Here is a 22,138-nt window from a genome sequence, read left to right as displayed (position 1 = left end):
ATTGAGTAATTTAAAATTTTGTTTTCCTTTTTATTTAGGAGGAGGTTGTTTCGGTACGTTTACCTAGTCCGTCCCTCGATGGAATTTTAAAATTTGTCATTTTAAAGCGATTGTTTTAAAAGAAAGAAGATTTGAAATATTTTTGAAACTTGATATTTATACCAAACTTCAAAAATATGTATATATATTTGTAGTTTATCTTATGTACAAAACAGGGTAAAACAACGCACTTTCAAAGACTGTCATTAAGTTCAGCAAAAGCTACTAATTTTGACGACAAGATGCAAAATATCAAATGTGAAATAACAACAATATGTTTGTAAACTCGGTAATTTTAATCATTTTTCTACACTAATCACCCTCATGAATTTAAATTTTTACTGATTTCTTGCAAATGAGGGCATTGCAAGATCTCAAGTGTGGGGAAGGGTTATAAATTCTCTCGGGTTTACGCTTGGTTTAATTGCCAAATTTTGTGAAAATTTGAAAAATTTTCAACTAAATGAATTCAAAATCATGTTTATACATATTTATGAACGATAAAACTAGGTGATACTACCGAAATTATTGTTACCTTGGAAAGGACATAAATTGAGAAACAACCCAAAACGCTTGAATTCATTTAAAAGGGAATAGAGGAGAATAAAAAGGCAAAGAAAGAAATAAATAAAAGCTGAGTGTGGGAAGAATTCACCAAGTTCTTTAAAACATATATCACATATCTGTGCAAGCTTATTGCAGGTACTTTTGTTTTGGACTAAACTAATCAGTTTTACCCGATTTATTGTAATACTTTTGAAAGAAAGTGGATCTACACGATGAATCAATTCCATCATTAAAAGGAAGTAAAGTCTTCTGAAAAAGACACGCGATTCTTGATTTAGGTCAAGAAGTTGTCGTCCAGACCAGCTGTAGGTTGACGAAAAATCTAGAAAAGTCATCTCTAAAATCAGCAGGAAATCCACGGACCGCAGCATCAAACAGGGTCGCCATGTGGTCAGACTTATCCTAACCATGAGAGGATATGTCTCGTAAAATGGGGAGGGCACCGTGCAAATTAGCTTGATAAGACTAATGAATCAGACCCCCAGTAAGGATAATCTCCTTAAAGATTAAAAATCAGCTTTTAAGTCTGATATTACTCAATCCTTGAGATTGACTTTAAAGATTGAGAATTACAAACTCATGGAATTCGATGATATCTAAACTCGAACTTGAACGAGAAAATATTTTGATCAAATTACAAACCGATTTGTTTTCTGAAAACCTATTTTCAATGCGTTCATTACCATTGAACGTAAAATCCTGAGAATTCATCAGAATTCATTAGGTCACCTGAACCAAATCGGGTGTCAACCGTAAGAACGGTGGTTGCATAGCATGGTCGAAGACAGGACCTTGTGCCAGACCAGAAAAATTATAGGATGATCTTTACTATTGCTCCTACAAAGGATAGTAATAGCATCCGACACGTTTTAGACCATGAACAAATGCATGTCATTAGACATTGCCTTAACAGTTTCTTGTTCATCGCTTTCCTTTACAACCGGACGGTAGTTTACCGAAAGGTAATATACGGGACAAGTAAACTGGACGTGTTGCTTTCCTAATACAAGGTTAGCAAGTGGGTGACACAAAACTGTAAAGTTTTGAGCTAAAATTTTAAAATCCGAAACCCACAAAACCCACAACAACATTTTGCAACACCGGTGAAGGGTTATTCCGAAAAACTTATCTAGGATAAAAACTAGATTGAATTTTCAAAAGATTAAATGTTTTCATAAAGATCCAATTTCCTAACGGATCTAAATTTTTATAGTCATGTGAGACTGTAAACCACATCGTTACTATCATTGTTCATAACCGCCGTATTGAAATCACTGATGTACAAAGTGTGAAGAATAAAGAAGTGATTCAAGTATGTTTTTATTTCAAGACTATATTGCTTAAGGACAAGCAACGCTCAATTGTGGGAATATTGATAATGCTAAAAACCAACACATATTTCATAGCATTATCCCTCAAGAAAGAAAAGATTTTAGTTGCAATTGTTCTATTTACAAGTGATATTCGTTTAAATAATAAAAGGTGAAGACAAAAGGCAGATTCGACGATTTGAAGACGCAAACGACCAAAAAGCTAAAAAGTACAAAGTACAATCCAAGTGGTTCAATATATTGATGAGAAACAAGCCGCAAAATGCAAAGTACAAGATATTAAATTATACGAAAAGGCGTTCGAAAATCCGGAAACCGAGACATGAACCAACTTTCAACGCTCGACGCAACGGAGCTGAAAGTACAAGTCAACTATGCACAAGAATATAATATAATATTTAAATAATTCATAATGAGAATAATAATAAATAATAAAAAGTTGTTAATTGAGCATTGTTAAGGGGTCATAAGTGAAAATTTCAAATCAATATTTGCCTATAAAACGAGACTACGGAGAATGAAGAAAGACACACCTTTTTCCAATCTTCTTTCTCTATATATGTAATTTATATATATTTATAATTATAATTATAATTTAAGTTTAATAATAATTGAGTTATTGTAAGAAATGTTTTACGGGTTTTAAAGTCGGAACTCTGTCCGTGTAACGCTACGCGATTATTCACCACTGTAAGCTTCCTTTTTAAATTAATGTCTCGTAACTAAGTTATTATTATGCTTATTTGACCCGAAGTAATCATGATGTTGGACTAAATATTAAAGATTGGGTTATTGGATTTTGTACCATAATTAGGGTATGGACAAAAGACCGACACTTGTGGACATTGGACCATGGACCATTAATAGATGGGGGGTATTGTCTAATCGAATGATAACTCTTTGGATTCTGTCGAACCTATCTTCAAATTAGTTAATCTAATAATTATTAAATGATTATGCATGTCCTATTTAGTGACGTTTATACGACATCTTTTACAATCATTTAATTAATCAATTGGGTTGGGTAATTTATTATTCATTCTGGCCAAGTGGGTAAATTAATAATCATGGACTAATTAAAACAGGGGTGGATTACATACAAGGGTAATTGGTGTAATTGTTAACAAAGTATTAAGACCTTGGATTACACAGAGTCGATAACCTGGTGTAATTATTAACAAAGTATTAAGACCTTGTTACAGTTCGAATCCCCAATTAGTTGGAATATTTGACTTCGGTTATAAGGTTAATTTGACGATCATTTTATAATTATGACCGATGAACTGTTATGGGCAAAAACCAGACAGGTATCAAATAAATCCAGGACAAAGGACAATTAACCCAGCATAATAAATTAAAATCAAAACGTCAAACATCATGATTACGGAAGTTTAAATAAGCATAATTCTTTTATTGTATTTCTCATCGTACTTTCATTTACTCGCAATTTTATTTATTGTCATTTTAATATTGTTATTTATTTTACGCACTTTAATTATCGTCATTTATCTGTACGCTTAAAATATAAAATCGACAAACCGGTCATTAAACGGTAAATCCCCCCAAAGTTACCTATAATTACTATATCTAGTTTAACTACTTAATTAACTAATTTGACCTAGTAAGACACCCAATAATAGTGTCCACGGATCGACCTCCCGGACTTTACCTTAGCTATATTATTACACGATAGGTATACTTTCCTTTTGTGTTTTAGTTTAATTTAGGTGATTTCCTGTAGTAAATAAATATAAAACTGATAGTCATTTCATACACACCCTTAGCTATACGACTTGTGTTTTAACGTTTTTGGAGTTGCCAAAGTTGGATAGGTCTGGAGCAACATGGTGACTAGAGCCTGTGTCTGGGATCCAAGAGGTTGACGCTTGGGAGCGATAGTCTGTAAAGTTGGCTGAAGGTGACTGTCGTCTCATAGTAGCAGGGTTACGATTAGGGCATTGAGATGGGATGTGCCCAATCCCACACCTGTTGCATGTGCCAAAAACTGTGTTTTGATTAGAAGCACAGTTAAATGAATTTCGATTACCTGCTTGATTTCTGTTGTTATAGTTGCCTCGTCCACGTCTGTAATCACGTCCACGACCACGGTTATTTCCAGATCGGTTAGTGTACATGGCTTGTGCAGTCGGTGTATGGGCAGGTTGAGCTTGGAGTCCAAGTTGAGATAAAAGCAATTGTACCGCTTGAAGCTGATCTGTTTGTAAAGCGGGAAAGACATTATTAGGAGCTGTTGAATTGCGACTTCGTTTGCTAGTCGTGAATGCTTGAGCTGAAGGAATGTCGGGTACAGATTTCTTGATCATGTAGTCGTGGTCTGATAGCAGACCATGAAGGTCTACAAAGGTAGGAGGCTTTTCACTGCCCAGAAGGCTTGATTTTAAACCGTTGTATTCCTCTCGTAGTCCTGATATAACTAGCATCACCAAATCTTTTTCTTTCATCTTTTCGCCTATGTTAGCGAGAGCAACATCGTATTCTTGAGTCCTAGTTAGGTAGTCTGCGGTTGTTTCATCTGGCTTCATCTGTAGTCGGAGAAGCTGGGTTTTTAAAGTGTATTCCCGAGAGGAAGTGTGAGGAGCGTAGGCACGCTCAAGGGACAACCAGAGATCACGAGACGTTAGTCCTTGAACATGTTGAAATGATGCTTCGGATATGGTAGAAATGAGGAGCATTCGTATATGAGCATCATTAGAGACCCAATTAATGTAATTGGGGTTTTGTGGTTGAGACTGTGTTTCTTCATCTTTTTCTGGTGATTGGACCGATGATGGGACATTCTTAGGTGCACAAGGAATTGCGCCATCAATATAGTCAAACAATTTGTTGGTGATGAAGAACGGTTGAACCATTGTCTTCCAGTAACCATAGTTCGTGGGAGATAAGGTGAAACCAAATTTGTGAGAGTAGTGTGCGGTTTTCTATGTTGGAGTAAATGTAGCTAATAGTGCCATTTTCAAAAATAGAGAAACGATACAGTAACTCTTTTTTTTTTCGCTTTTTTTTTTGGCTGAAAAGAAAAAAAAAATATAGAATAGATAAGATAAGTACGGATGGAGGTAATATAAAAGAAAATGAAGTTAAACTTCAGTGGTTATTTCTCTTTTACTCCCGTTCTTTCCAAAACAGAACCAAAAAGAAAGAAATCGGCGATGAACAGTGGCCGACGGCGGCGGTGAACAGTGGCGCCGGAGATGAACAGTGACCGGAAAAAAAATCTAAAAAATTCAGGGTTAGGTCGGAATTTGATTCCGAAGCTAATGGTGTTGGCCGTTTTCCCTGATTTAAGCTGGATCGGGCTAGATCTAAAAAAGATCGGAAAATATCCGGCTACTTTTGGTGTTCTTTGAGGCTGAAAATTTTGGTTTTGATTCGGATTATAATTCCGAACTTAGTGTAGTTTGTAATTTTCGCTGATTTGTGGTAGTTGATCTTCAGTTACATTTTCTTCACTGAAGATCATGGCGGTGGGTTTGTGTGATGACGGGTTTGGTTGTTATGACCCGAAAGCCTCGTTTCTGATGTGAAGGTTCAGGCAAGGCTGCAACTACAGAGCATACTACGAGTTTTTAAGGTCAGTTTTTTTTGGCCGGAATTGTTGCCGGAAAATAGCTTGGCTGCCGGAATTGTTGCCGGACTTAGGCCTTTACAGCTCTTGATACCATATTAACTGTAAGAGATAAAGAGAGAAAGAAAGAACTGTGTTCTTGTATTTGTGTGTTATACCAGTACATGAGACCTTCTATTTATAGAAGGTATACTTACATTAACAATCCCTAAACTATGATTACAATGCTATATTACATATAAGTAGTTGTCTAATAAACGTCTGTATTCTCGAGGATTACCGAAAATTGCAAGTATTCTCCACTTTACAAAAAGTCCCAACAAATAAGAAAGCATAATCCCAATAGTGACGGAAAGCTACAAAGTACAAAGAAAACAATGAATAAACTAAAGGCGGAAACTTAAAAAAATGAAATATTTTATAGAACTATAGAATTGCCTGGTTGACAGAACCTAAACCTCCTCTCAAGTTTTGTGGTGCTACCTCGGCTATATACACAGGAACCTTTTGTGATACATCCAACAAAGAATACTCTATTAGACTTTTTCAATAAGTTCCATTATTAAATAGATGTATGAATTTTAAAATTACCGTATAAGATATAATCCCGACACCAAATCCTTCTAGTAACCTTCCCATGTAGAGAAACAAAGTATTCTCGAGAATGTGTTAGTGCATATTTTGTAATCCCTAGTTCCATGAACTTTAACGTTTTATTCGATCATGTTGTAACCTGTAATATTGTTAAACGTTGATTGTCGATGTGTTATTTTATATTTGTAAACGTTTAAATATGATTCGTAATATTATTCGACAGTCGGCCGACTGACATGGTCAGTCGACCGACTGTCATTCACTGTCGACCGACATAGGAACTGAGGTATTTAAGCCTAATTAATCTTCATTAATTAAGAAAATAACTCAGCACAAAACACACACACGAAAATACTTCTTGGTCGAGTCTCTCTCAATCTTCATGTCCAAATATCACAGAATGTCAGTCTAGGCTTCGTGTTTATCAAGATCTAGTCTTGGTTTGACTTGTACGAACCCGAAAACCCATAGATATTCATTTAAGCTCTTTCTATTGTTATTCCACCTCTAGATCGTATTAGGTTGATTCTAAGATCCTCTCTCAGTGTCTACAAAGTGGTATCAGAGCTTCGGCTTGCTGAATCAATTGTTTTAAACGAGTTCTTGGTATATTTTTGGGTCAAAAAATTGGTTTTGGATTGAATTTTGTATACTTTTACGTTAAACCTTTGGTTTTGATTCTGGCTCAGAAAGAAAGTACAGTCGACCGACTTAGGAGACAATCGACCGATTTTCGTGTATTTCGACTGATTGTCGTTTGTTCGACCGATTGTCTTTAAACCGATCGACATATGATAAACCGACCGACTTAAGTTGTAAACCGACCGACTTAAGTACTAAACCGACCGATTGAAGGAACATCGACCGATTGAAAAAGTACTACCATTTGCCTAAATGTAAACAGAACTTCGACCAAGTAATCATTGACAGTCGACCGACTGTAGTTCTTCATCGACCGACTGTATCTGTTCATCGACCGACTGTCACCAACAGTCGACCGACTTAGGCTCAGATTCAACCTTAATTAAATTTTAAAATGTCTGATCAGGCAATGGCAATTACTTCCGGCGTTCAAAACATTTTACTATCTGATAGTGAATCAGGCAGTGCCAATCGTGCTCCTAGACTTGATAATACAAATGATTACATTAGATGGAGGGCTAGGTTCATGAATTACATTAGAGGCCTTGATCCTAGAATGTGGGATTTGATATAACATGAATATAAAGAGCCTTTAGGTACTGATGGTAATAGTAAAAAGTATGAAGATTATAGCGTGACAGAAAAAGAAACATATGCCTTAGAATGTAGATGTTATGCTCAATTGACCCAGGGTTTAGACGATGATATTTATCATCAATATCAAATGCACTTAACTTCATATTCTCTTTGGAATGCTATTAAGATAGGTGTCGAAGGAAATAAGGCGTATCGTGAAAAGAAAGCTAAAGTAATCAAAAGTGAATGGAAAAGGTTTGCTGCTCTAAGTCATGAAACGTTAGAAGAGACAATCATTCGTTATCGTCATCTTGTCTCTGAATTGGGTAACTTAGGTGTAGAAGTTACAGAACAGAAAGCTATCAAACAATTAACAGATGGTTTACCACACAAGTGGGATGCGTTTATTGAACAGATAGAAGACAGAGCTTCGTCTGCTGGTGAATCACTGACCCTAGATAAATTCACATCAAAATTGATGGTAAAGGACTTGGATATGGAAACCAAGAAGAAACGTCTTGAGGGTCAACAGAGTCCTATAATTTACAAAGCTGGTACTTCTGGATTGAGCAATGTTCATGCTCCCTTACAAACAGCGTTTGTTTCTAATGATAGTGCTGTAAATAGATCACAACCTGCTCAAAATGTGATGTTTCCAACCCAAGTAAATAAGCCTAGTAGTACAAATCAGTCCACCATTAGACAGGAGCCAAAAACTGTTGTTCTTAACACGGAGAATTTAAGAACTAGGCCCCTTTCAGTTGTAGAGGAAGATATGGCTTTAGTTGCTTTGGTAGTTAATTCTTATAATGAAATGGTTGGTGGTCAAATTGGTAATGCCCATTTAGAAGCAGAAGATTATGAGCAGATAGATGAGGATGAACTTGAAAAGATGGATATCCTCTGGGCTATGGGTAGTATGATTAGACGAGCGAAGAAATTTCTGAAAAGGACAGGTCAACAGAGCTTAGGTGTTACTAGAGATACTAAGTTAGGTTTTGATATGTCAAAAGTGAGATGTTTTAATTGCAATGAGTTAGGACACTTCAAAAGAACATGTACCAGGCCACAGAAAACTGGTTTTCACAACCCATTTCACAATCAGTATAATAAGACAAAGGTTAATATGCCAGTTGAAACAACGAGCGGTGATACTATCAGAAATGATAAAGCAAAAGGCTTAATTGCAACATATTCAGACGAAGGTTGTGATTGGACAGTATTTGCTGATGATGAAAATCATGCTAACGTTGTTAGAATGCCTAAGACCGAAGAAGAAACTGAAAGTGAGAAACAAGAAAGAGAGAAAGCTGGTTGTGTTGGTACTGCGAATGAATGCATGTGTTACATCTGCAAGATGGAAGCAAGAATTGAGCGAACTTATGCAATGATCAGATATGTTAGAATAGGTGTTCTTAACAAGAGAGTGTATGAGAAGTTCAAATACGCAATGCACAATGATGGAGATGTAAGGACGGATTACAGTAGTTCGTCTTCATCAGATGGAGAAACTATTGTAACAGATGATGTCAAGATTTCAGTTGAGTTGAATAATTCTGACTGTTCCAGTTCTAGTTCAGAATCTGAACCTGAATCAGAGACTGAAGAAAAGCAGTATGCGTTCATGGCAAACACATCAAGTGACTCTAAGGTACAAACTGAATTTCCTTTGGTATGTAACGATTGTGCTGATCATAAATTAGAAATTGCTAAACTTGAATCCATAGTTTCTAAACTGAATGATATCCCCTTAGGATGTATATACTGTCCCGAAGTAAAACAGGAACTTAGGATTGTTAAAGCAGCTTATCTTGAGGTAAAAGGCCTATACGAGACTAATTTAACTCAGTTTAACAATAAAAAGGAATTCAGGGAGACAATCAAAACTCTAGAAAATCAAGTTCATGATTTAAGAGCTACAATTTCAGGTGACCAAAAGGCCATAATGATGTACTTAAATCAACTTGAATGTGCTAAGAGAGAAAAGGAAGAGTTTAAGATTAAGTATGAGTCAGAAAAGGCTAGAAATGACACTTGGCAGCGAATGTCATATGTCATTGACTATACTGTCTATAACAAGAATGATGGTAAAAAGGGTTTAGGTTATAAAGAGTGTCCTCCTCCTCTTAGGAATGAGTACATTAATAAACCTTCTGATTCTTGCCTTAGTGAAATCCTAAGTGTTAAGCCTGTAGAGAATGAAAAATCAGACAGCACTAAGCCGATTGTTGAAGACTTAGCTGAGGACAGTAAATCTGATTCAGAGTATGAAAAAGTTTCAGAGTTTGTGACACCAAAATCCAAACCAATTACTATCCTGAAAAATCCATTGAATGCTAGTAAGGCTAGTGAAAGCGGACAACCCACACCTAGAAAACAAGTAAACTCTAGGAACGCTAATGGAAAGAAAATATTTCAGACACCTGTCAAGTATCAGCAGGGACTCAACCTAGATAAAGAATATGTTCTTACACAAGCACCTGAAGAACTATTTAATAAAAGGAGCCCTAATACTAACAATGTGCCTAAATATGTGCATCCTAACCGTCGACCAGGCTTGAAACATCATGTTGAGAAGCCTATGTCACCCATGAAACAGTCTTTTCCCAATAAGCATCTGAGTTCAAAACCACGTACAAAAGAAACTCAAAACTGTAATAAATGTGGGAAAAAGGGTCATTGTGCTGTTAACTGTCAACAGCGTTGGAAAACACCAAAAAGAAAATCTGACACTGAAACGAAAACTACACACTATGCTTCTAGTTCCAGTTCCATAGGTACTTCAAGTAATAGTTCAAAAGGTTTTTATAAACCAAAGTCAAATTCTATTGCTAATTCATCCACAAGGGTACAGTCAGGTGTGAATAAAATTTTTCAAACGAATGACTATTATGAGAAATCTGTTGGTAAACGTACCGTTTGGAAGCCTAAAACCGAGACAAAGGTTGTTGACAAGTCCAATGATCCATCAGGATCAAAGGGTCAATGGATGGATGTGCAAGTTATTGGTGTCGATGGGAAACCCACTGCCATTCGGGCATGGGTGTCCATCTCAAACTAACTTCTTTTCTTGTTGTGCAGGTCGCCTACGATCCGAGTAGAAATACCTGGATTGTTGATAGTGGGGCGTCCCGGCACATGACAGGAAATATGTCCTTACTTTCTAATGTCAAATCAGTAAATGGAGGATCTGTTTCTTTTGCAGGAGATGAAGGAGGTTTTATTACAGCTCAGGGTGTGATTGCTAATGCTAATGTTAGTTTTGATAAAGTGAATTTTGTGAAGCAGATGTCAAATAATCTGCTTTCAGTTTCGCAAGTAGCAGATAAAAAGCATAAGGTTGCTTTTGATGATCAAAGATGCTATATTTTGAAGAAAGAGTATGTAATACCGGAAGAGATGATTCTTATGACAGCTCCCAGAAATAAAGATTTGTATATTTTGGATATGTCAACAGCCCATGTTAAAGCTGCAACAGGTCATCAAGCTTTCATATCCAAAGCTACAGAACAAGAATCAATTTCATGGCACAAGCGTATGGGTCATTTGAGCTTGAGAAAGATGAACAATCTTGTTCATAATAATATGATTGAGGGAGTAAATGTTAAGAGTTTTCAAATTCCTGAAGGATGTCCTCCGTGTAAGAAAGGGAAACAGACTAAAAAGTCACATGCAACAAAGAAACATCATTCAATTGTTGTTCCTCTAGAGTTGTTACATATGGATCTTTTTGGCCCGATTAATCGAACAAGCATCTCTGGAGATTCATATTGTTTGGTAGTGACTGATGAATACTCACGATACTCTTGGGTAGTGATGTTAAAGAAGAAGTCTGACACGTTTGACAATATAAAGTTGTTGTTTTTGAAGCTGGAATCTTTGTACAAGTTAAAGGTTAGGAAGACTCGAACAGATAATGGTACTGAATTCAAGAATCAGCAGATGGAGAGTTTCTGCAATGAGAAAGGCATTCAACAACAGTTCAGTCCAGCTTATACTCCGCAATCAAATGGTGTTGCTGAAAGACGTAACAGAACGTTAATTGAAACTGCGAGAACTATGTTAGCCGACTCAAGTTTACCGGTTAACTTCTGGAGTGAAGCTGTGGCTACAGCATGTTATACAATGAACCGATTGTTAGTAGTCAAGAGACATGGAAAGACTTGCTATGAATTGCTACATAAAAGGAAGCCTAACATTAAACATTTCGAACCCTTTGGTGCACCGTGTTCAATCATGATACGAGATACTGGAGGAAAATTTAATCCTAAGGCTGTCCCTGGTATATTTCTTGGTTATGAAAATCCAAACAAAAGAGTTTTCAACACTGTATCTAAACGTGTTGAAGAACATTTCGAAGTAGATGTTCAAAGAAATGCTGCTATTCCTGCTGGGAAAGGTTTTTCATGGCAGTTTGATTATGAAAATTTGTTTGATTCTTTTGGTCTTCCGTCTGTTGCTACTGATGATGAAGTTATTGCAAGATTACTGAATGAAATGCAGACGTCTCCATACAAATGGTTCCGAAATCTCAAACGGCACCACAACATCACCCAGTGCCGCAACAACATCTTGTTCAAGATGATGAAGAATCCGGTGATTATCAAGATGATCCATCTTATGATGGATCTGATTCTGAAGAGGAGTCACAACCTATAGACAGTGGCGAAAGTGTTCATAATCTGCCACAAATTGTAGAAGTTCAGGAAGAACAACCAGAACCTGAAGGTGTTCGTAGATCATCACGAACAGTTGTCCTACCTCGACACTTAGATGATTTTATTGTTGATTCAAAAGGAGTTTCTGGAGCACCATCAAATGATGCCTCAACGTCTGAAAATCAGAAAGATTCAACTGAGAATGTTATGCAAGCTTTCTATTCTTCACTAAATAGGTCAGGCAAACTCTTCTTACATGCATATTCATGCTTTGTGTGTCAAATTGAACCAAATTCTGTTGAGGAAGCACTTCTTTATGATGATTGGGTAAATGCCATGCAAGAAGAGCTTTTGCAATTCAAGCATTTAGGAGTATGGAAACTAGTGACTCCGCCTCATGGTTGCAAACATTATGGGCTTCGATGGGTATGGAAGAATAAAAAAGACGAGCAAGGTATTGTAATTCGAAATAAAGCTAGATTGGTTGTGAAGGGATATCAGCAGATCCCTGATATAGATTATGATGAAGTATTTGCACCAGTGGCTAGACTTGAGGCAATTCGAATATTTTTGGCATTCGCATCTTTTAAAGGCTTCAAGGTCTATCAAATGGATGTCAAAAGCGCCTTTTTGTACGGGACTCTCAATGAGACCGTGTTTGTTAAGCAACCACCGGGTTTTACAGATCCACACTCTCCAGAAAAGGTATATCGTCTAGAAAAAGCACTGTATGGGCTTCATCAAGCTCCAAGAGCGTGGTATGGTACGTTGTCCAACTATATGATTGATAATGGTTTCAGAAGAGGTGTCATCGATCAGACACTTTTCATCAAATAAAAGGGCAAGCATATAATGCTAGTACAGGTGTACGTGGATGATATTATCTTTGGATCTACAGATAAGACGATGGTGGATGATTTTGAGGAGGTAATGCAGAAACGGTTCAAGATGAGTTCAATGGGAACTATCAAATTCTTCCTTGGTATTCAGGTTGTACAAACAAATCAGGGTATATTTTTACATCAGACAAAATATGTATCAGATATTCTGAAAAGATTCAAAATGGAAGATGAACGTCCTGCAAGGACGCCGCTATCGGTGAATCACGGGATTACACCAGATAAGGAAGGTGATAAGGTTGATCAAACCTTAAATAGAGCCATCATTGGTTCATTGATGTATCTAACGGCGTCTCGCCCTGATATCATGTTCGCAGTTTGTTTATGTGCTCGCTATCAAGCAAATCCGAATGTACATCATTTGCTTGTGGTGAAAAAGATTATGCGTTATTTAAAGCAAACTCCGAATTTGGGCCTATGGTATCCCTGTGATAATGATTTTGTACTGACGGCTTATAGTGATTCCGACTATGGTGGATGCAAGAAAGATTTTAAGTCAACATCAGGAGGTTGTCAATTCCTTGGAATCAGACTAGTTACATGGCAGTGCAAGAAGCAGACAGCAGTGGCCTTGTCCACTTGTGAAGCTGAATACATTGCTGCAGCAAGCTGTGCATCTCAGGTTGTGTGGATACAACAGCAGCTTCGTGACTACGGTTTGCATATTTCTAACACTCCTATTTTTGTTGATAATACTGCTGCCATAGCTGTTACGAAAAATCCTGTGAATCACTCTAAGACCAAACACATAGGGATTAAATATCATTTTATTCGAGACTGTTATGAGAAAAGGCTAATTGATGTTATCCAAATTGGCACAACTACGCAAAGGGCTGATCTTTTCACAAAAGCTTTTGATAAACCGCGTTTTGATTTCTTGTTAACTGAGTTAAGTGTCAAAATATTGTCAGATGTCGTTCCTGACGAAGAGACCAACGAGTAACTTCATTTTATGTGTTCTGCTTGCATAGCTGTATATACTGTGTGGTTATATTTCTTTTCTTTCTGATTGTTTCTGTGTGTTTAAAATCCAAAAACCAAAAAGATTTTAGATTTTTAGTATTTTAGGGGGAGTAATGAATGCAACATCAGATATTCAGAAAAAAAAAAAAAAAACGAGTTTGATCTATATAAAAATGGGATACGGACTTAATCATAGAATGAGATGATCATAATCACAATCATGTAAATATCTTGATAAGGAACTCATGGAAAGGTTTACAGCGGTTGAGGGTAGTCACTTAATTACCACAGGTGCATACTTTAAAGAAAATTGTTGAGGAAATCAACAAAAGGTGAGGGTATCCCCTATCATGACGTATAATCTAGAAACACCTGATGTAGAATATCCCCAAGCAAATTCCAAATTGCTGCACCATTGAGTCTCACGACTAATTGGGATATTCAAGCGATCAATAAGCGTTGAAAATGTTCTAATTGACTATGCATACCGACTTCTATCAAACTTTAATTCTTGAATCGTACCTAAACTCCAAAATAGTAAGTTTATCTCAATAAGAGTGTCTTTCCTGTGAACGGGTTGAAAAGTGTGGTTCTATATTACAGACAGTCCATGAATGAATGATTTAAGTTAATTGATACACAAATGAACAAAAGAGATCTTCATCGCAAGGAAGTCAATTCGAGAACTAAATCAAAGTCAAGAATGCAATGTGTTGTTTAAAAAAAAAAAAAAATATGGCACATTGCATATCAAGTTATTATATCATGAAAACAAAAGTGAAATCATGGAAGACGAAAATATCAAGGTTAAGATAATGATGAAATCAAGAAGAGAAGTCTTTGCAAGAATACAAATGAGTGTGAAGATTACCAAGAAGAACTTAAATCATTCATACTTCAACAAAACCATTCTATTGGACTTATTATCATTGTCTGTGATATGGGACTATACCCATTAAGGCCTAGACAGCGAAAGATGTTTTCAGAGAGATATTCTGAATACTCACTTATTAAGAAAGCTACGTCTTTCATTCCGTTTCCTCCAATTACTTTAATAATAAAGAAGGAATGAGATTGATAGCAGTTGGTTGATTGCACGATTGATAGAATATTGAATATACTATGAGATCTATCAGAATCATATGAATTGAAAAGTATACGTTACGATAGAAGCTAATGGCTGACAGGGATATTCCAAAATTACTATGAGAATCTTCCTGTTCAATTAGACCTATCGTATGTGCTTGTGGTAACGGAAAGCGTCAATAGACTTGTGCTCAATTGACTACCTAATAAATCGTGCGATCTCAAATGATGTCTAAGTCAATGATTGAATCTAACATAGCAATATGTTAATGTAATTAATTAACTTGATCATCAAAATGTCTAAGAGGAAACTCTGTAAATGTTTAATGAATCTAGAAACCATGTTAAAATCTTTTCTCTGTTATTGTTTGCTTTTACTTGTGAAATTTTGTGTACATACTGTTGTCTGAATGTTAATTGAACATGTATACATTTTGATAATTTAGCTTCCTTAGGTTTATGACTTACAGAAACTGCTTCCTGTAAATAACATGTTTTATGCCATACAATCTTGGATCTTTCTTAACCTTGATCATTAACTTTCTGACATGAATTGTACTTCATTTGCATTGTTATTGTGAAATGTTTTAAAATCCTAAAAACTACAAAAAGATTTTTCAGTGTGTTGATATTTATTTTGAAAAATACAAAAATATTTTATTTGTTTGCTTATGTGTATATTTCCTTGAAGTTACAAATAGTGTCTCGACGTCAAAAAGAAACGAACTACACATCTCAAATCATAAACTTGTTAAAGTCTTCAAAACGAAAATATTTTGCGTGTAAAATCAGCCAGTTGATGTGAATAGAGGGAATTATCGGGGGTTATGTATCGAAAAATAATTTTTTAATTAGGAGGAGACAGTCGACCGATTTGTACTATAAGTCGGTCGACATTGAACAAAAATCGACCGACTTACTTGCTTGTTACATATGTCGGACGTTTGTTACATATGTCGGTCGTTTGTCACGTGTATCGACCGATTGTCACATATGTCGGTCGACATAACACCAAAGTCGACCGATTGTCGAGCTGAGTATAAAAAGGCCTCAGACGGCCGATTTTCTTTATCTCGTGCGATTGTGTTGATTTACCAAAAATTCGAATTTTGCAAGGAAGAGTTTTTGATCGTGTTTTTCGTATACATCTTTGAATTGTGATTCCAGCGCCGTTAACCAATCTAGGTAATTCTTTTTAAATCGAAAGTTATTGAAGTTTTCGTGTTTTCTCTTCTGTTTCGATTCAATGTGTGGTGTTTAGGACCTGTAATTGGTAATTGTTGAATAGATAATGTTAATCGGCCTCCTCTGTACATGTATTAGACTTTGATTGAGTCAAAACACCATAAAATCGAAGAATTTATGTTTAGATCTGTGTTTTGCTTCGTTTAATCAGTCGGCCGATTGTCCTTGAAAATCGACCGACTTAGCGTATGTCGGCCGACTTTATGAGTCAATCGATTTACCTGTATGTCGATCGACTGTCCTTGAAAATCGACCGACTTACATTGTATGTCGACCGACTGTTGTTTCCTGTATTTTTTTTTAAATTTTTCGATTTAACGCTTTTCGATTATTGTATATATGTTTGTATAGCAGAATAAATGGCTCAACTAGGTAGTCCAGTGAACGAAGACGTACATGAGGAAGAGGTGATTCTGTCCAAGAATCTTCCAGGCCTGACGGCAAGCGAAAATGCCAATCTAGAGGCATGTCTAAACGAGGAAGGACCTGAAGCAAAGGAAGGCTTCGTTGATATTATCAAATTCTTGAAAAGGTCCAGGATTCATACTGCAATAACTCTAGAATGCAAGGCATACTACTCACACCAACGAGAATTCTGGAACAATGCTTCTATCGTCACTGAACAAGGAAGAAAGGTGATACGAAGCAGCGTTGGTGGTACAATTGTAAAGATCTCGGCACAGACAGTTCGTGAAGACTTAGGTTTTCCAGATAATGATTCTATGCCAGTCACACTGAATAGAACTAAGGTCCGAAGGTGTCTAGTAAGATGTGGATACTCTGGTGATCCAATGAAAGGAGCTGTTAAGAGAACTCGATTCTGTCATCAATACAAATACCTAACTTTGGTGTTGTTGAGATGCATGAGTCCAATGGTAGGCGGTTTTGATGAGCTGAATGAGACTTATAGCTCAATGTTTGCAGCACTAGTTCTTCATGCGGACTTCAACTTCTCCGAAGTAATTTTCAGAAGCATGTTGGTGAACGTGAAAAGGAAGAGCCACTTAATGTTTCCTAGGTTCTTGCAGGTGATGATTGAAAAGCAAGTGCAAGGTTTGAATAAGGTTTGGGAGGATGAGATTAAGCTGAATCATCTGAATGATTTGACTTTCAATCGAGTCAAGCAAAAGAGAGGTCCGGATGAACCATTCAAGAGATTGGTTGGCCACCTCGCAAATGAAAACTATGTATGTCCACCAGGTGCTGCCTGTCGTCATGAGAACAGTACGTCTGGTAATGAAGATGATATCGTCGCAGTTGGTGAAGACGATCAAGAGGTTAATCAGCCACCGCCAGTTGTTCCAATTGAACAGATACTGTTTGATGAAGACGATGAAGGAGATGACCTTGACCCTGATCAATTCGAGCTGAGAAAGCGAAAACAATCTGAGGGTCCTTCGGTTACAACAAAGCCGAAGCAGAGGCGCATAAGATTCATTAAGAAGGCAAAAAGGACTGAGTCATCCTCCGCTACTGAACAACGACAATCACAGCAATCACAACCACAACGACAACCTTCAGCTGCTGCTACTCAAGAAACACGTGCTGAAACTGATACAGGAGTTCATGCTGCTGCATCCACGACTGCTATTACACAAGATGCTGCGGTTTCTATATTAAGTGAGAAGGTTGTCAATATGGCTTCTGAATTTGAAAAGTTTAAAGAAAAAGCTGATGAACGAGAGAGAAGAAAGGATGCTGAGATTGCCAAACTGACCAAGCAGGTTGAAGATCAACAGGTTGAATTGAAGAAGTTACAAACTAAGTTTGATGCTCAGAATTTGCTGATTGTAAAAGCTGAGACTACAGCGAACAAGGCACTTTCGAAGGTGCTTGAGTGGGAAAATAATTTCGATATTGAGGCTGTTGATCTCGAGGAGGATATAGACTTTGGTAATTTTAACGATCAAGGCGAGGATGAGCTAGGTTTGGATATTGCTAAAGGCACAAGCGAGAACCCACTGTCAGTAATTCCTCTAAATATTGATTATTCTTTACGTGATTTTTTGGCAAAGCAGGATCGTCTGAATCACTCAGTTGTATTTGATGATTTACAAGAAGGGGAGATCCCGCCGGATCTAAGCGCTGAGGAGCAGGCCGAGCTAGTGCGTCAAGAGCAACAAGCAAGTACTTCAGCTGACGCAACTGCTAGCTCATCTTTTGAGAATCGTTACGATTCTAGTGATGATTTTGAGGAAATTGTCGTAAGTAATGAAAACGACAAAGATTTTGATGAAGTAATTATTGAAGATGAACCAATAGGTGATTTTTCAGAGTACGAATGTAATAACGATAAAGATCTACCTACATTTCAAGACTACTTCAAAATGAATGAAGAGCTTCTAAACCGTAAATGCGAAGAAAAAGAAAAGACCGAAGATTTGCCTCCAGGGTTTTTACCGGTCAAGATAAATAAAGAAAAGATAGAAGTTCTAGAAGCTGAGTGGAAGATCCTGTTGAGGATCAGAAAATATTGTGAGAAGCCAGTGCTGGAACCTTAATGGATGAATTACATTAATAGACCGGCGAATCTTTTGGCTAAAAGAAAAATAATTGCGTGGGCCTACATTAAAGAGTTGAATATATACGCAATAAAGAAGGAGTACGGAGTGAATTACATCAAACATGGATACGAGTTCACGTCTCTACCGTACTTTGAATTTATGCAAGTGGCTAGGCTCAAAATGTTATATAGGGATTATGACGGAATTCCTAATATTGTCTGCAAGAAGATAAGACACTCGTACTTGTCAAAGAACTTTGAGGGATTCGGCCCTCAATTTCCCACGATCACTTATCGAACAAACAAGAAAACGGGCGAACGAAGAAAGATTGTCAAATACAAGCCAGTAAATTATATGAGAAAGGTTCCTGTGATGAAAATGCCGCAGAACTTTAGCCCACGTTTTCGCTGGTGGTACTACGATGAACGCTCAGAGGAGGCAGTCATCGTTTTGGACAAATTGAAGGAAGATGAGACAGACTCGATACGGGTTTTAGATCCCGTTTGGTTGAGAAATTGCTGTGAAGCTGACATCTTCACATTGTACTACAATCGGATGCTGTACAGGCCAGAAAATAGAGTTCAAGCACAACAGTACATTCGTGTTGCAAAGGTTTGCTATTTGAATAATATGGTTACAGATCCGTACAGAGATTGAAGCAGATCGAAGACTTATGAGGAACTAGGTCTTAGAGGGAGTTTGTTAGTGCATATTTTGTAATCCCTAGTTCCATGAACTTTAACGTTTTATTCGATCATGTTGTAACCTGTAATATTGTTAAACGTTGATTGTCGATGTGTTATTTTATATTTGTAAACGTTTAAATATGATTCGTAATATTATTCGACAGTCGGCCGACTGACATGGTCAGTCGACCGACTGTCATTCACTGTCGACCGACATAGGAACTGAGGTATTTAAGCCTAATTAATCTTCATTAATTAAGAAAACAACTCAACACAAAACACACACACGAAAATACTTCTTGGTCGAGTCTCTCTCAATCTTCATGTCCAAATACCACAGAATATCAGTCTAGGCTTCGTGTTTATCAAGATCTAGTCTTGGTTTGACTTGTACGAACCCGAAAACCCATAGATATTCGTTTAAGCTCTTTCTATTGTTATTCCGCCTCTAGATCGTGTTAGGTTGATTCTAAGATCCTCTCTCAGCGTCTACAGAATGCATAACCGATTTAGTTAGAATTAACATTAATTAAAGTATATCACAAAATGAAAAACGAAACATGCAATTTAAGAAAAAGAGCATTAAGAGCTAACTGTTGCGAATGATATAGTTAGCCAGCCTGGTATGTTTGGGATAGCTGCAATCATCAAGGACTGCAATAACAAAAGATACTAAATAATGTCATTTATACGAAACAAACTAACCAAATATCGGGTGAATAAAAGCATATCCCCTTATACTCAGCAATTTGACCACTAGCTATCGCACCAACCATAGCACCCACATTCGATAAAGAACCAAACAACGAAAACTGAAACAACACTTTAGATCAGTTTCACGTGCATTGCACACGAAAAAGGGAAATTAAAGAGAAAATAAGTATGCACACATAAGGAAAAGAAGGGTAAGACCGACCCTCTGGCAGCCCCATTGACCGGTCCCACTCATTCCCACAGTCAACATGGAGAACAATAATCGTGTAAGGGTTCTTATATAAGGGGTGCTTAGCATAAAAAAATAAAACGTAAGAATGATTCATGTCCTGACATGCACAATTTATTTTCAAGCTTATGGACCGTTTTTGGTTCTGTGCATCACATTATAAAAATGTTGCTTTGAAAAAAAGTGTAAAAATTGTTGCACCAAACATTTGGCATCAAATCTTTTTATACACATTCTGGATTCTAAGTTAAAGATACCATATTCCCATTTACCTGATCTTGCCCCAGTATAAATACATGTGTGTGGACTATATTTGAAAATATAAATCCAATTTAAAAGAAAAATAATCACAAATCAGTAAGCAAAAACCTCAGATACTGTAAGATTAATATCTTTACTAATCTCTATTTGTGTAGGTGATGAAAAGCCACCCTGCAAATAACACGAAAAGTAGAAAAATTTGAATTTCAACAGATCTTATATATTTATAAATATATAAGCAAATAACCAAATTCATTACTATAAAATAGTTCAAAAGGTTGCAACAATTCACTAATAAATTACGGAGTATAAGTATATATGATATAATAATTTAAGTACTTACAGTGAAACCAAACTGAATAGGACCTAAAGCAACAATAAGAACACAAGCAAGTACAGAAACAGAGCGATCTCTGATCATTTGTCATGACGTCATCATACTTGATTGCCTAGAACCCATACGATACCAACTACCTGTATGAAGAAACGGCTTCCTGAGATCCCTACCATCATCATTATCATCCCTAAAACTCATTGTTTCTAGGGTTCAACAAATGCATACGAAGTGTTTGATGAAATGCGTGAGAGATAGGAAATGGGAGTTGATATTTCCAAACACATATTTGAATTTGATAGATTCACCTAAATTGATTAATTTACTTCTTAATGATATGTTATAAAAATTTTCTATTTCAAATTATTTTAAGGTATTACTGGAGAGTGATAACAAATATGTTTGCATTTATCAAAAACATGGTTGAAAATATCACCAAGTAAATAGATTGGAAAAACAGGGGAAACAAGTAACGGTTAGTAGCGAAGACAGGTGTACTTGAGAATTGACTGGTGAGTCATGGTTTGATGACGAGGCCATGGTCTGATGTTGACTAACTTCGAACAGTAATTTTTCATTGGACTATTACTGTATTTTTTTTTTAGCAAAAAAGACCAAACCATGTATTCGATACATTTATATAATATACGGTGTATATGTTTGTACTTCTATAGTTTTTATTTATCTTTTACGAAGTATTTTTTTATGAACTTCCTAGTATCGGCATCACTTAGAGAAGACTTAACTGCCTTTGCGATCATATGTAACTCACATACGCGTTAAGAGAAAAACATAAATCACAATAACTGTGGCAGTACGGTTCAAGGTTGAAAAAAACCCCATCCGAAAGCTATTGCTGACAATATCAATTAGTATCAATTAAACTGTGACGACCCGGAAAATTTAGACTTATTTTGAACCAAAACTATAAATGTTTCCGACACGATAAACAAACACTGTAAAGTTGAATCTCAAAATTTTTGAACTACAGATATATATATTCAATTAACCTTCGACTACTCTCGACGATTCACGAACAATTATATGTAAATCGATATGTATATGTATGTATATATGTATATATATATATATATATATATATATATATATATATATATATATATATATATATATATATATATATATATATATATGGGCATGATCAATGGGGAAGTAACCAAGCGGGGGGAAGCAAATTTTTAATTTTTTTCGTTTTTTTAGAAT

General features: G+C 36.3%; 1 protein-coding gene across 1 annotated transcript in view; it reads right to left on the bottom strand.

Annotated features, from left to right (window-relative positions):
• Positions 1–21,312, bottom strand: part of LOC139846496 (sugar transporter ERD6-like 6) — a 44,731-nt gene extending 23,419 nt beyond the window's left edge. Inside the window, exons 1-7 of the mRNA XM_071835980.1 lie at positions 20,924–21,312; positions 20,689–20,751; positions 20,109–20,188; positions 19,971–20,040; positions 6,115–6,180; positions 5,962–6,027; positions 5,804–5,879 (exon numbers count right to left, since the gene is read on the bottom strand). Coding sequence (XP_071692081.1) covers positions 5,804–5,879; positions 5,962–6,027; positions 6,115–6,180; positions 19,971–20,040; positions 20,109–20,188; positions 20,689–20,751; positions 20,924–21,001 — 499 coding nt within the window. The 5' untranslated portion in view covers positions 21,002–21,312. The remainder of the gene's footprint in view (positions 1–5,803; positions 5,880–5,961; positions 6,028–6,114; positions 6,181–19,970; positions 20,041–20,108; positions 20,189–20,688; positions 20,752–20,923) is intronic.
• Positions 21,313–22,138: the final 826 nt, after the last annotated feature.

This window comes from Rutidosis leptorrhynchoides, chromosome 5 (assembly GCF_046630445.1).
Source record: "Rutidosis leptorrhynchoides isolate AG116_Rl617_1_P2 chromosome 5, CSIRO_AGI_Rlap_v1, whole genome shotgun sequence".
In the NCBI taxonomy this organism is placed as follows: domain Eukaryota; kingdom Viridiplantae; phylum Streptophyta; class Magnoliopsida; order Asterales; family Asteraceae; genus Rutidosis; species Rutidosis leptorrhynchoides.
Note: the sequence above shows the minus strand (reverse complement) of the source record. Positions and strands in the feature narration are given on the sequence as shown.